Source organism: Melozone crissalis, unplaced genomic scaffold, assembly GCF_028551555.1.
Source record: "Melozone crissalis strain CALT ecotype California unplaced genomic scaffold, PUWL_Pcris_2 ptg000086l_1, whole genome shotgun sequence".
Taxonomy (NCBI): Eukaryota; Metazoa; Chordata; class Aves; order Passeriformes; family Passerellidae; genus Melozone; species Melozone crissalis.
Window position 1 is genome coordinate 1,281,278 of NW_026535863.1, and position 13,364 is coordinate 1,294,641.

The 13,364-nt window shown below is 49.1% G+C and overlaps 1 protein-coding gene across 1 annotated transcript in view; it reads right to left on the reverse strand.

Moving 5' to 3' along the window:
* The window catches only part of KLHL12 (kelch like family member 12), a 29,513-nt gene extending 16,371 nt beyond the window's left edge, over window positions 1-13,142 (reverse strand). Inside the window, exons 1-5 of the mRNA XM_054290747.1 lie at window positions 13,059-13,142; window positions 12,612-12,809; window positions 5,569-5,722; window positions 4,566-4,783; window positions 1,347-1,496 (exon numbers count right to left, since the gene is read on the reverse strand). Coding sequence (XP_054146722.1) covers window positions 1,347-1,496; window positions 4,566-4,783; window positions 5,569-5,722; window positions 12,612-12,809; window positions 13,059-13,142 — 804 coding nt within the window. The remainder of the gene's footprint in view (window positions 1-1,346; window positions 1,497-4,565; window positions 4,784-5,568; window positions 5,723-12,611; window positions 12,810-13,058) is intronic.
* Between the last annotated feature and the right edge of the window lie 222 nt (window positions 13,143-13,364).

The window sequence follows — 13,364 nt, forward strand, 5'->3', positions numbered from 1 at the left end:
GAAGGGGACCACGACAATCTGACTGAACACCCTTTAGCTCTGGCACAACCTAACGCAAGAGCCCATTAGGTTGTCCTGATTTAACAAAATCCACAATCTATCACATCTGAGATGACTGTTGATAAATCAGCCTTTTCCTGACATAGAAAAATGTCTGTCATTCACCATTCAGCACCTGTCAGGTGACAAGGACTGGTGACCCTTGAGTACATCCCATCACCATCTAACCTGAAGGCTGGTTTGACCTTCTCTGGGCCTTCCTTTGAAATCTTGCCTGGGGTCACTTCCTGTCTGGAATTGAATTAGCACTTAAAAGCTTAATTGTCAATTTGCATCATCCCCATTTTGGGCTGCCTCTGCAGCACCCCAGAACACAAAGCAGCAGTGTTAGCCATGGCTCTTGGCTGTGTGTTGGTCCTGCACCCACACAACTGCTGTCTTTCTCACTCAGAGGTACTTGCTGGCCATCTGCACCTCAGACACCTTCTGAGGAGCCATGACCTCCTCGAGATCAATGCCAGCAATCTTCAGCCTGGGGAAGAGGACGTGCCAGTGCTTGGGAATGAAGGCAGAATGCACTTGGAGACTGTAAGGGATGACAACAGAAAGGTGCTGTGGGTATCTGCAGAGACAGCTGACTAATGGCTCTGGAGAGGGCACCCTGGGGCTGCTGGCACAGCAAACAGCTCAGTGTGACAGCAGCGCTGGGCTGAGCAGGGACAGCTGCACAGTGTCACCAAACTGCAGCAGAGAAAGGGCTCTGCAGCCGTTCTGGGGCCAGCAGAGGCCAGGCAGGAGCAGCAGTGGCTGCCACACTGTAGCAGACTCCATAGAATTGTCTAAGACCCCTTGGAGGGCTGAGACTTAACAGTAGGAATTGCTGAGTCATGATGAGACAGCAAAATAAGCTCCTGTCTCCTGCCCCTCGGACCCCAGCTTATCTCTGCAACCCCATAGGTCACTTTCCCCTAACCCCCACTACTGGACAAGTTTGGATCCCTCTAAAAAGGGGCTGTTTAGCCCATTTGGCAGAAGAAGAGCCGTCACTGGAACCCTTCACAGACCCCTCAATAAAACCATCCCTGTGGAACGACCAGGACCTCTCCTTCTCCTCTCTCTCATCTGCTTCTTCCCCGAGCCCATCGGTGCCTTGGCAAACAAGAGCTGAAATCCTGGGAGAGCTGATAATCACTAAAGAGCTGAAATCCACTGAGCTTGCTTAAGGCAGCAGTGGCTATGAGCAGCCTGGGTATTTGGGCACTGTCTCCAAGAGGCACTGAGCTGTCTGGGTAGCACTGCCTTGCTGGGGGCAGAGCCTGCTCTGGGGCAGGGGGCCCTGGCCGTACCTCGGTGTCGATGACGTCGGTGATGTAGCGCGGCGTGAGCAGCGGCATCCGCACGTACTGCAGCAGCTCCGGCAGCGACGCCTCACGCTCCTTCTTGGAGTGCTTCACCCAGTTGATCACGGCCTCGAACACCGGCTCCTCCGAGTCCACCTGCACACGAGGCACATCCCGATCAGGGGCAGCACAGCAGGAGCCACTGCCATGGAGCACAGAGTGCTCAGCTGCTGCACTGCTTCACAGCCAGCAGGGGAGCGGGACACTTCAGCTATGAGTGCCTTAGGGAAAGCCCCATAACCACAGTGAACTCCCTCACTTTCTTTTCCTTAAACCTGTGTTCGCTTTTTCCCCTGCAGCTGAGATCAACCACGGGCAGTGCAAGTCCCAGAGCAGGGAGTGCTATGGTGCAGAGCAGAGCCTGCAGCTGAGAGCTCCATCCACTGTCAGTGGGAACTCACAGGACAGCTCCCCCAGTTCTCTGGAGCAGGAGCTGTGATACTGCAAAATTCCAAGTGCTATCAAAGAGATGATTAAATCATGTTTCCTTTGCACAGCAAAGTGTCTGCCCTAGGCCCTGGCAGCCCTGGGCCTATGCACTGCCCCTTGGACACTCCAGCCAGAGCAGGTACATTTAAGGTTTCAACCCACCTTTTAAAAACTACAAAGGATTTCAGAGTGGAAAATCCCAGGGCATGAATGCTACTGTTTATTTCTACTGTTTATTTTATTTTATCACTAGTTTATTTCTGTCTCCATTTAGGACTAGCATGTGCTGGTGCTTACACCACTTCTGGACATTACACTGACTAAATCATCCAAATTTGATCCTGTAATGAACCACAGATGCTTTGGACACCTATGATTACCAAAAGCAAAAGAATTGTGAATATATATATATATATATATAAAAGAATTATATATTACTTATTACTTATATATATAAGAATTATATATTCCTTAGTACTTATATATATATATATAAGAATTATATATTACTTAGTACTTATATATATATATAAGAATTATATATTACTTATTACTTATATATTACTTAGACTTTGTTTTCTTTTTGCACATCTATCAGATCATCCAACGTAAAAGGAAATCAGACATGAATTTATTATCACACAGTCTGTTAACTGAGACTAAATATGAAGATAAAAGAAGAGCCTGTGATGAAAGGACTGAGCCTTCCCACCAGCCTATGACTGGTCCCCTTTGAAATCCAGTCTGAAGCTGTCAGGCAGAATGTTTTGAAGCAGGGAGTCACAGAGGTTAATTATGTAAGGCATTCTTCTACACCATTGTTTTATATTTGTTACATTGTAATTTGGAATGGCCTCTTTCTCTTGGAATTACAGGGGAAGGACAATTAGAGCTCACAAAAGGAGAGCGGACTAATGTATTGTTTCCAATTTCCCCACCTCCTCTTTAAATGCAATAATCCTGTGTTGATTTATTCCCTTCTGAACTGAATGTCCTCAGATATATTTAACAGCTTTACCATTCATTGAATCATTTATGTTTTCTGATAAATGATGAGTAACACTAAATGCAGGATCACACTGAGGGCCTGTCATTGCACTTCTTGAGCAGCCCAGAGTTTTTCTGAGCGTGTTCTCTTACCACACTCGATTCCACACAGCAGCTCTGTGCTAGCACAGCAGGAGAGAGATCTGCTCCTTATCCCACACTGGTCTGGGCTGGAAGGGACCTTAAAGCCCATCCCATTCCACCCCTGCCACGGGCAGGGACACCTTCCACCAGACCAGGCTGCTCCTGCTCCTTGGACACTTGCAGGGATGGGGCAGCCACAGCTTCTCTGGGCACCCTGTCTCAGCATTCTCACAGGAAATAATTTCTTCCCAACATCAAATCTAAATCCCTCCTCTTTAAAACTGTTAATCCTTGTCCTATCACTCTCTGCCCATGTAAAAAGTCACTCTTCCTCTTTTTTATAAGCCCCTTTATAAGGTTTCCCTGCAGAATCCTCTTCTCCAGGTGAACAGCCCCAGCTCTCCCAGCCTGGCTCCAGCCCTCAGAACATCTCTGTGGCCTCCTCTGGACCCTCTCTAACAGGTCCCTGTGTTTCTTGTGCTGAGAACCCCAGACCTGGACACAGCACTCCAGGTGAGGTCTCACAAGGACAGAGAAGAGGGGGAGAATCCCCTGCCCTATCCTACTTGTCACATGTTCTTAAGGTACAATAGTGCATGACCAACACACTGCCTGCTGCAAGGTCTGATCCAGCCCTTCCAATCCACAAGGAATGTCACCTTTCCTGAGCAGATCATCCAAGAAACTTGGCTGGGTCAGTCTGAAGTTCCACATTATTTTCTGCTCCCAGTAGCATCACAGAGACCTCAGCCCCTCACAGCACAAAACTGCAGCCTGTCAAACACCAAGCACACTCAGCTCCCTCCACTGCAGATCCCAGCCAGAACTGCCTTACATGCTTCTTCTCAAGCAGCCTCACTAACAAGGGGATGTTGGCATAGCTGAAGACAACTTTCAAGGAATACATCAACAATTCTCCTCTGGCTATCCCTGTACTGGCTTTTCAGGAATCCCATCACAGATATCCCATACTTTGCTTCCAAGCATTCCTGTGCCCCTGAACTCTGAGCAGTGATTGCTCCTTTCCATTGCACTGAACATCACCTCTCGACAAAATCCACCTCAACAAATAGTCAAGCTCCCTCATCATTACCAGGGAATGTTCAACTCATTCATAGAAAAGTTGGAAATTGTATTTGACATGTTCCAGTCACATAGCACACCCTCCAGAAGCTCACCTTCAGGGAACTAAATCTCCCTGTAACCTCTGGCAGAGTCAGACCACCCTGCACCATCCCAGGATTCCTTGTGCAGCAGGCAAACAGAAATTAAAGCTTGAGGCTATTTCTGAAATGTAGGCATTGGGACAACTTATCTTCTCCAGGGAAAGGAGGGAATGAAGGGACAATAACTCTGCAAAGGGAACTAACTCACTGTGGTTGACTTGCAAGAAACACTTGTGTGACAACAAATTCTTACAGAGAAGCTACATGGTACTGATAAAATTACAAACTAGCAAAAAGAAAAATAGATGCCTCCTGAAAATTAAATTTCAAATTCAGGAATTGTGTGAGGAGTCCATCCCAGGAGTATGGACTAATTACTGACTGGTTTCTATGTTTTATTTCAATGCTTTGCACAGTAATGGTACTTTTCAGGTTTTACCTGAATTTCATCACACTTGATGAGCTTTTCAACCTCTTCTTGATTTAAGAGGATAAACTCTTCATGCTGAACCACCTCTGGAAAATGTTTCTGGCTGAAGACCTCTGCAGCTTGCATTAGATCCACACAATTGTGTGTCTCAGCAAAATCCCGAATGCCCAAACAATTTGATGGATCCAGCTGGCTTTCTAGAAACTCACAGCAAGCTTGTTTCACACCTATGGAAGATTGGAGGGGTGAATGAGCACTGCACACTTACTATCAATCCACTGCTTTGGCAAGGCCCTCAAAAAAGAAAGTTCTAAGCAATAACGAAAATCCAATTCAAACAACAAGTAAAAGTACTGCAGAAACATCCACATGCATGTATTGCTTTGGAGACTGGAGACTCTTGGAGCAGCCAGACCACGTGTTTGGGCTGGTGTGAGCTCTGGCTGTTCTATTCCAATGAAAAAATTACATCAATCTGATACTAGGAAGACTCCAATGTGAGTTATACTCAGCTTCATGGATTATAAACCACTAATGTGTCTGCCAGTGGATATGGCACCAGATTTCTAGGTCTGTGATAACTTTTAGGTAAGCTGTCTGGGATTTTGGATAATTGTCCAGGACAGCTCCACAAGTGCATGTGCAATGACAGCAACCAGTCTGTTACTGACCCAGACACACTGTGAGGGCAGGTCAAATGACATCTAGGATTGCTTATTATAATAATCTAACTGAGCTGTAACATTTATGTGCTATACAGCTCACAATTCCTCTTGGGAATCCTCCTGCAGAAATACAGTAGCCCAAAGAATGGAACCTGTTTTACCATTTTGTTTTGCACCCAAATCTGTTCCTCTACCAATGAGACCACAGCACACAAGAAAAGAGAAGTTGGACATAACTACTTATAAATATCATTCTTCCCCCAGTCTCTCTTCCATGCACAGAGGGACAAACAAACCAAATCTCTAAACAGCAACAATGATGCAATTTGTGCTAATCTTTCAATTACCTTTCAGCTGAAGCAGACATGCTGCTGGAAGCAATTCTTGGACGTTTTCTACTGTCACATGCACAGTTTCTGTATATACAAAGTCCAGCAGGATTTCCATGGTGGAGGCTGTCAGGCCCTGGATATCCACACAGGGTTTATCCTTTTCTGAGAGCTGTAAATCAAAAGGGAGACACAGCTTTATATTTCATTAATGTGATCAGAAAGCCCACAACTCTCAGCAGGTTTGAAAATAAGATCTGTCAGAGCTTTCAGGAGAGATATGTCCTTTCTATTCTGGTGCTCACTGAAAGGATACAGGGAAGGAGGGAATTTCCCTACAGAATTTACTTACAGAAATGAGTAAGAGACAAAAGTTCTTTATGGATCAAAAGGACAGTCACACAGCACAGTAAAACCTGTGAGCTGAGATCTGAGTCAGCAGAGATCTCATGTGTCACCTGTGCAAGACAACTAAACTCTCCTCCATGCAGTACTGCAAGGGAATTCCCCCCTGAGCTGGATGTGTGTGACATGCTGCAGTTCCCATGCAGCCTCCATCTGTGTTGGCCCAAACCAGGTTCTTTCACCTTGTGTGAAAGAGGCCAATCCAAACCCAGAGTCTGGGTATTTGATTCATCTCACTTCAGTAAAGAAAGGGGGGCTGGGGGCCAAAGCCCCCAAATCCCCAAAGGCAGCCTGTTTACTATTAATACATTTTAGCAAACAAAGGCATAATGTTCATTGGGGTCTGAGGCAATATATCATGTTGTGAATTGTAGGATACATCATGATATGAACAGTGCAATGGGGAAGAAGGTAAGGGAGCAGAAGTCTATTTTTAGGCTGATGGGGATTTTGAAGTTTATAATGAATTTTCATTCTCAGAAGGAGGTGAGGCTTTCTGTTCCAGAGTGGATGTAGATTGCTACTGGGATTAGGCTGATCAAGAAGGAGGTTTTGACTGTGTTTGTAATTGTGTTGGGGGTGTTCTTGAGGCTGTTGGATAGAAGTGGAAATAGGATGAGGGTGGAGAGGGTTACTAGGGTTAAGAGTAGTTCTCTTATTGATTAGCCTTCTATATTCTATTGGTTAACCATTCCCTTGCTTCTGATGCTAATTAGTCCCATGCTCAGTCTCCCTCTTCCTCTGGGTCAGAGGACTTCTGCAGTTGGTGGCTGTGAGTCAGCAGCTTGGACGTGCCCCTGCCAGCATTACCTTCTGCCCATTCAGAGCTGAACTCAGCACAGCTGCTGAGCTGGCTTTATCAATTTCTTCCTTATTTTGGGAGGTTTGCCAAGTGTCTCTGTGGCCCAGAAATTTGGCTCCTCTGTGCCCCCTATCAGTAGGACATCCTTCTGCCTGAGCTTTGGTAACTTCTCCCTGGGCATGTCCAGCCCTAAACCTGACCAAGTCAATTCTACTGACTCATAATTTTCCTTTCCAACACCTGGACATCTTCACCACTCTTCTCTAAAACCAAGCCAAAGAAAAAGTTTTCTCAACTTGTCAGTTTCCTGATACATTCTTCAAGCTTGTGGTGAACTTCATTCCTAAAATGAAACAAAGTAAAATGACACTGTGCAGTGATGGCACTCACACAATCCAGGCTTTGTCCCTCGACTATTTAATCACCTGTATGATTAATTTTGGAATAATTATTTTTTCCAAGGAACATTATCCTCTCAATGGTCAATCCTTGGGAACAGCAGATTCTGTGAATCCATCAAATTTGTACAAACCAGATTATATTTCACAAAGCATCAGTTTCATGGTTCAGTGCCTCCAGCACAGAGCTGCTGGCAGAGCACCTGATGATTCCTGACCAATGGACTGGCTGGTGGGCTCACTGATCACACCCTGCACGTTGCTGCCAGCTCAGCAGCATGGCTGCACCTCAGGAGATAATGATCTTCCTGTGGCATGCTGCAAAACCAGCCCCTGGCTGCTGGAGCAGTCAGCACCAGTGCAAGCACAATGCATGTGAAAGCCCGTGGCTTCTCTTGCCAAGAATGAACCCAAAGTTGGTACAGCCAGTTGGGCAGAGGCTCAGGGAGCAGAAAGCATGGCCAAACATCATCACTGAGCTTCACATCTGCCACAGCTGGGGAAAAAGGAGGTGACACAGAAACAGAAAATAAGAGCAGTGGAAGCTCCTCCTGCAGAGGCATTCCATGACACAGCACAGATGTCTGCTGGGACTGAGCCCTGTCTATCATGCAGAGACACACTTGCACAGAAGTACAGGAGGTAAGGATGACCCTTGAAGGAATTTGAGGGAATTCAAATCTCTTGACTCAGTGAACAATCTCTATGGCTTCCAAAGTTGGGAAGGAACAGCAAATTACCTTGTCTGACCTGCTGTGTGACAGGCCAGGCATTGCATTCAGAAGCTAAAACCAGTTCCTGCCTTGGGCTGGACAAAACATTCCTGAACCAAGACTAAGCTGTTTGTTCCACAAAGGACACAGGTGCCACACAAGTTCAGAACTGATCAGACAAGATATTCAGGTGATTCTAATAAGCAAATGAAGACATAGGCCATACATATTTAGGATCAAAGATGTTACAAACTTCTATTTAGCTGTAAGCATCAGTTCTTCACACATCAGCTGGAGCTGATAAAGAAGCTCCTGACCCACAATCAACCAACCATGCACATACTCTTTTTATATTGGTGACCACAACACAAACCACAAGGACAACACCAATACCATACAGATTATCACTTCCTGCTTCTCTTGTACTTCTGCTGCACTCCACTGCTTGGTTGTTATTTTGCTCACTTTACTCACATGCAAAGAATGCCCAGGAGGAAGGAAGTATTTTATGTAAATTCATCTAATGTGTGTGATGCGGAATTGGGATCCTAACATCATACCTTAAAGAAGGGTCTCATGTGGAGACAATTTGATTCTGAACACAGAATCATGGATTGGTCTAGGTTGGAAGGGACCTTCTGTGGACCCTCTCTGTCAGTTTGAAGCCATTTCCCTTTCTCCTGTAACCCCAGTGAAAACAGTGTCTCTCCATTTTCTTGTTGGTTCCCTTCAGGTACTGGAAGGCCACCCCAGAGCCTCCTCCAGACTCAACAATCCCAACTCTCTCAGCCTTTCAGACTCATGAGGACTCTGACCTGAGCTCCAGCATTGGAGAACTGCCTGCAGTGCTCAGTGCTGGGCTGCTGGGACACAGCCAGTCCCTGCTCCATCCATGCAGCCACATCCTTGGACTCAGAATGCAAAATGATGGTCATACAATGCAACCAACACACGGGCCAGGCAGCTTTCCTCTCCAAGGTGTTCACTGGTTACTTCTGAGGTTGCTCAGCGGCACCAGCCACATCTCTGCTGTCACAATTTCAGATTGGTTTCCTACTTTGCTGTTTAATGTCAGAGCTGTGCTGACTTTCCCTGAAGGGAGTAAAGCAGCCCACAGATAGGAAGTGTGCAGCAGTGCAGATCCCCAAATCAACCACAGCATCCAGGAAAACAGCTAAGGACAGTCACCTCCAGGCCTCAGGAGTGTTGCCTCAAGATACCTAAGGTGCTGAAAGCCTTAAGGCAGGGGCTGAGGTTACAGCTCTTTTGTGAGACACAATGTTGCTTTCTCCATTCCACCCACAAATCATTCTGCTGGGTTTGGCTGGGGTAATTTATTTCCCTCCCAGTGGCTGGCATGGGGCTGTATTTTGGATTTGTGCTGAATGCAGGGATGATGATGGAGATGTTTTTGTTATTGCTGAGCAGTGCTCACACTGAGCCAAGGCCTTTTCTGCTTTTCACACTGCCAGGCTGGCAAGGGGGCTGGGGGTGTGTGGGGAGCTGGGACAGGTGACCCAAAGTGACCAAAGGCACGTCCAGGCCATTGACACCATGCTCAGCACATAGAGTGGGGGCAGAAGGAAGGAGGGCAGGGATGTTTGCAGTGATGGTGTTTGCCTTCCCAAGTCACTGCTGTGTGTCCTGGAGCCCTGCTCTCCATGGGATGGCTGAACACCTGCCCAGGGAGTGAATTCCTGGGTCTGCTTTGTTTGCACATGTGACTTTTGCTTTCCATATTAAATTGTCTTTATCTCAACCCGTGAATTTTCCAGCTTTTACCCTTCTGACTCCCTCCCTGATCTTGCTGGTGGGGGAGCAAGCACGGGGCTCTGAGGGGCTTGGCTGCTGCCTGGGGTTAAACCACAACAATCAAGCAAGAGAATGGGTCTGAAATTTTGCAACTCCTTTCTTACCCAAGGCTACTTCTTGTTTTTGCCCTACTAATGCAGATACACAAAAGTACTCTGGAATAAGCCCCAATTTCTTCTCACAGGGGGAGAGAAATGCTGGCATGAAAGTGCTAATGTGTGGCTCACTGTACCCTGGAGAGCAATCACAGCACAGAGAAGCTGACCATGTAAGAACCTGGAAACACCAGTTGTTTACTTTCAGAATAATATTTCTCTGTTCTGGGGGAAAAGAACCCTTCAATTTCTAGAACACAGCCTCCAAGAGAAGACAGAACAGTTTCCTTCTGAGGTGGAGCCAGTAATCAGCTCTTAAAAGATCCCAAGTTATGTTAACTTGGACAAACAAAGACAAATGCCAATGCACAGCCAAGATCCAGGGGAGATAAAACTGCTCTGCAATTTTCACTACAAGGAACAACCCTGCAGGTAAAACTGATGGTGTTTCAGTGCTCCCACACTGCTCAGCACAGGGGCAAAGCAAAGTGTTGTAAAAAGCCTGGGCTTCATCAGGTGATCAGTGGCTTCTCCTCATGATGCAAAACAGCAACAAAAAATGGGAAGGAATTAATACTAAGCTAGACTGAGAACTTCTTAAAATGTTAAAAGTCAGAAGTGAGAGAAGGAAGGAAACTTGAGACACAGAGAGGCAAAGGCAGCTCTTTATGACAACAGTATTGCTGACAGTCAGTTGTACTGGCTATGCACAGATGTGACACCAGGAATACTGTGTGGCATAACCCCAGGAGAAAAGGTCAGGAATGCCATGGCAGAACCCCAACATCAACTCTGAGCAAAGCCTTGTGCAGCCCACCCTGGCACATCAGAGCCAAGCAGTCCCCAGAGCTGCAGGAGGCAATGCATGGACTGCTGAGGAACCCTGGCAGGGGCTGTCAGCCCATGACACCACACACACACACACACACACACACACACACACACACACACACCCACACCCTCTGAGCTCCCTGGAGTCCCTGCCTGGCCAAACCCTGCACCCACAAGTGCCTGGAGAGTGTCCAAGCACTGTCCCATCACAGCCCTGACACACACAGGAAACATGGCCACTCTGAGGCTCACCAAGCTGCCCCTTCCTGGAAGGAAGTGTCCCACAAACACTCTGGAATTGTTGCCCCTTGGCAGGTTGGGCACTTTAGGGTTTCCATAACAAAGAAACAAGTTTGGAAGAAACACAAACCAAGCAAAAGAAAAGAAACCCTTAAAGCAGAGGCATTGTGGGAACATGAGAGAGCAAGCAATTCTGCCCACTGAGCACAGCTGCTTTCCCAGGAAGAATTTAATTTCCTAGGAAGATTCCCATGTCTGAAAGAAGGTCACAATGATGTTACAGTTAACAAGAGTGTAATAAAGCAAGGAGAGATAGCCCAGACCCAAAGCACAGCAACCCCCAGCCTTTGTTAGCAGCCACAAAGAACATTCTGGAGCACATGGAGTGACACTGCCAAGAACAAGGCCAGAAGTCAAAAGCACTGACAGGAACGTGGATGCAAACCCAGAGAAGCAGAGACACCCCTGTACTGCTGAGCACCTAGAGCTACTGGAGAACAGAGAACTTGAATCTGCTTTCTGTATTTTCTTCATCTAATTGCATTCCTTTATGCAGAGAAAGAGCACAAACCCGAAGAATTTACAAATTTCATGAAGATATGCACAAAAAATTATATTAGTCTGAGGTCAGGACACACATGCATCATTCTGGTTTCTTTGCACAGGACTGTAAACACCTGCTGCCCTGACAGCACTGAGATAAGTGGGCACACAGAGAGCTCTGCCACAGCCTTCGTGCCTGGGTAAAACAAAGAAAAAAATCACTCTCTGCTGCAATGACTCTTGGGCTAGCAGGGAGGGCTTTAGGACCTGTGAGCTACTGAACAATGTTTCTCCCTGCTCATGGGCAAGGTGGCAGGATAAGGAAAGCATCTTCCATAAGAAAAAGCTGCAAAGATTGACTCCAACTTATAAAGACAAAGCCAGGCAAAGCATCTGACATTCAGCAGTGCCAGCTCCAGCTGAGGCAGTGCCTGTCAGTGACTCAGGGAAACTGCACACAGGTAGTGCAGGTCTCACAGAAGGGCTGAGAGCCAAGGTGCTCACAGGTGACATGTGCTGGGTGGCCCAGAGCCACCCCAGCCCCAGTGACACCCCCACACAGCCCAGCCCTCAGCCAGTGCCAAGGGCAGCCCAGAGCATCATCAAACACCCTCCCTTGCACTGCAAGGGCTGCCCAGAATCCCCAGCACGGCTCCCACAGCGCTGTGCCAGGGCAGGAAAGATGCCCGGAACCACGGAAACCACAAATCAGCACTAGAAAAATAAAGAAATGTATCAGAACTCTCTGGATTGGCAGCTCAGCCTGGCAGCTCCCTGGGCACAGGGTGGTCACAGCAGACCACGAATCAAGGCCACAAGCTCTTAACTTCCCATCAGGTCATAATAAATGGCTCTGGGGCAACCATAAGACACAGAATCACCTCGAGGGGCTCCAGGGCCACCAGGACAGAACCCAGAGGGCTCCAGGGCCAGCATAGGGGGATTCACAGAGACCAAGGGCCACCATGGAGATATCCAGGGCCACCATGGGGGTTCCTGAGGCACCCACAGCCACCATGAAGGGATCAAGAACCACAACGGGGGCATCCTGAGCAAGCACGGGGAGTATCCAGCGGACTCCAGGATCACCACCAGGGGATCCTGGGCCCCCACGGGGGGATCCTGGCCCAGCTGCTGAGCAGCTCAACAGAGAACAGCCCAAGCACTGGGCGGCCCTGCCTCCTCCACCCACGGAGCACCCAGGGCCGGCGGCAGCACCGACCTCGCTGGTGAACATGGCGCAGAAGTAGTCGCTGCAGGCGGCCAGGACGATGCGGTGGGCCGGGAAGTCCTTGTGCTCCACGCGGAGGGTGACGTCGCAGAGCGTGTTGCTCTTACGCAGGGCGTTCATGGCGTTGAGGATGGACTTGGCGTGGGAGTTGGTCATGATGTCCTTGGGGGGGGCCATGGCGCGCGGCACCTGCGGGCACAGCCAGCACGGCCACATGGCACGGCGCCCGCCGCCGACAGGGGGCGCTGCCGCCGCGCCGCCCTCAGCGCCCGCCCTCAGCGCCCGCCCCGCCCGCCCGGCGCCCCCGCCCACCGCGACCCCGCGCCGACACCCGCCCGGAGCCGCCAGCTCAGCCCGGCCCGGCCCGGCCCCGCCTCACCCCGCCCTGCCCCGCCCGGTCCCGCTCGGCTCGGTTCAGCCCGGCCCGGCCGCACTCACCGCCGCGGGGAGAGGTCCCGGCCCGCACACCTCGCCTCCCCCCGCCCTTCCCTCTCCCCCTGCCGCGCGCTCTGATTGTGTCATCGCGCCGCGCGCACAGCGCCCCGCCCCTGGGTGCCGGGCGGTTGCCGAGCAACGAGCCCGGGGCGGGTCCCACAGCGCCCCCCAGCGGCCCCCGAGGGACCCGCAGGACACTGAGGGGCGGGGGGGAACGGAGCTGAGGGAGCTGGAAAGGGCTCAGCCTGGAGAAAAGGAGGCTCAGCCTGGAGAAAAGGAGGCTCAGGAGGCTCAGGGGGCCCTTCTGGC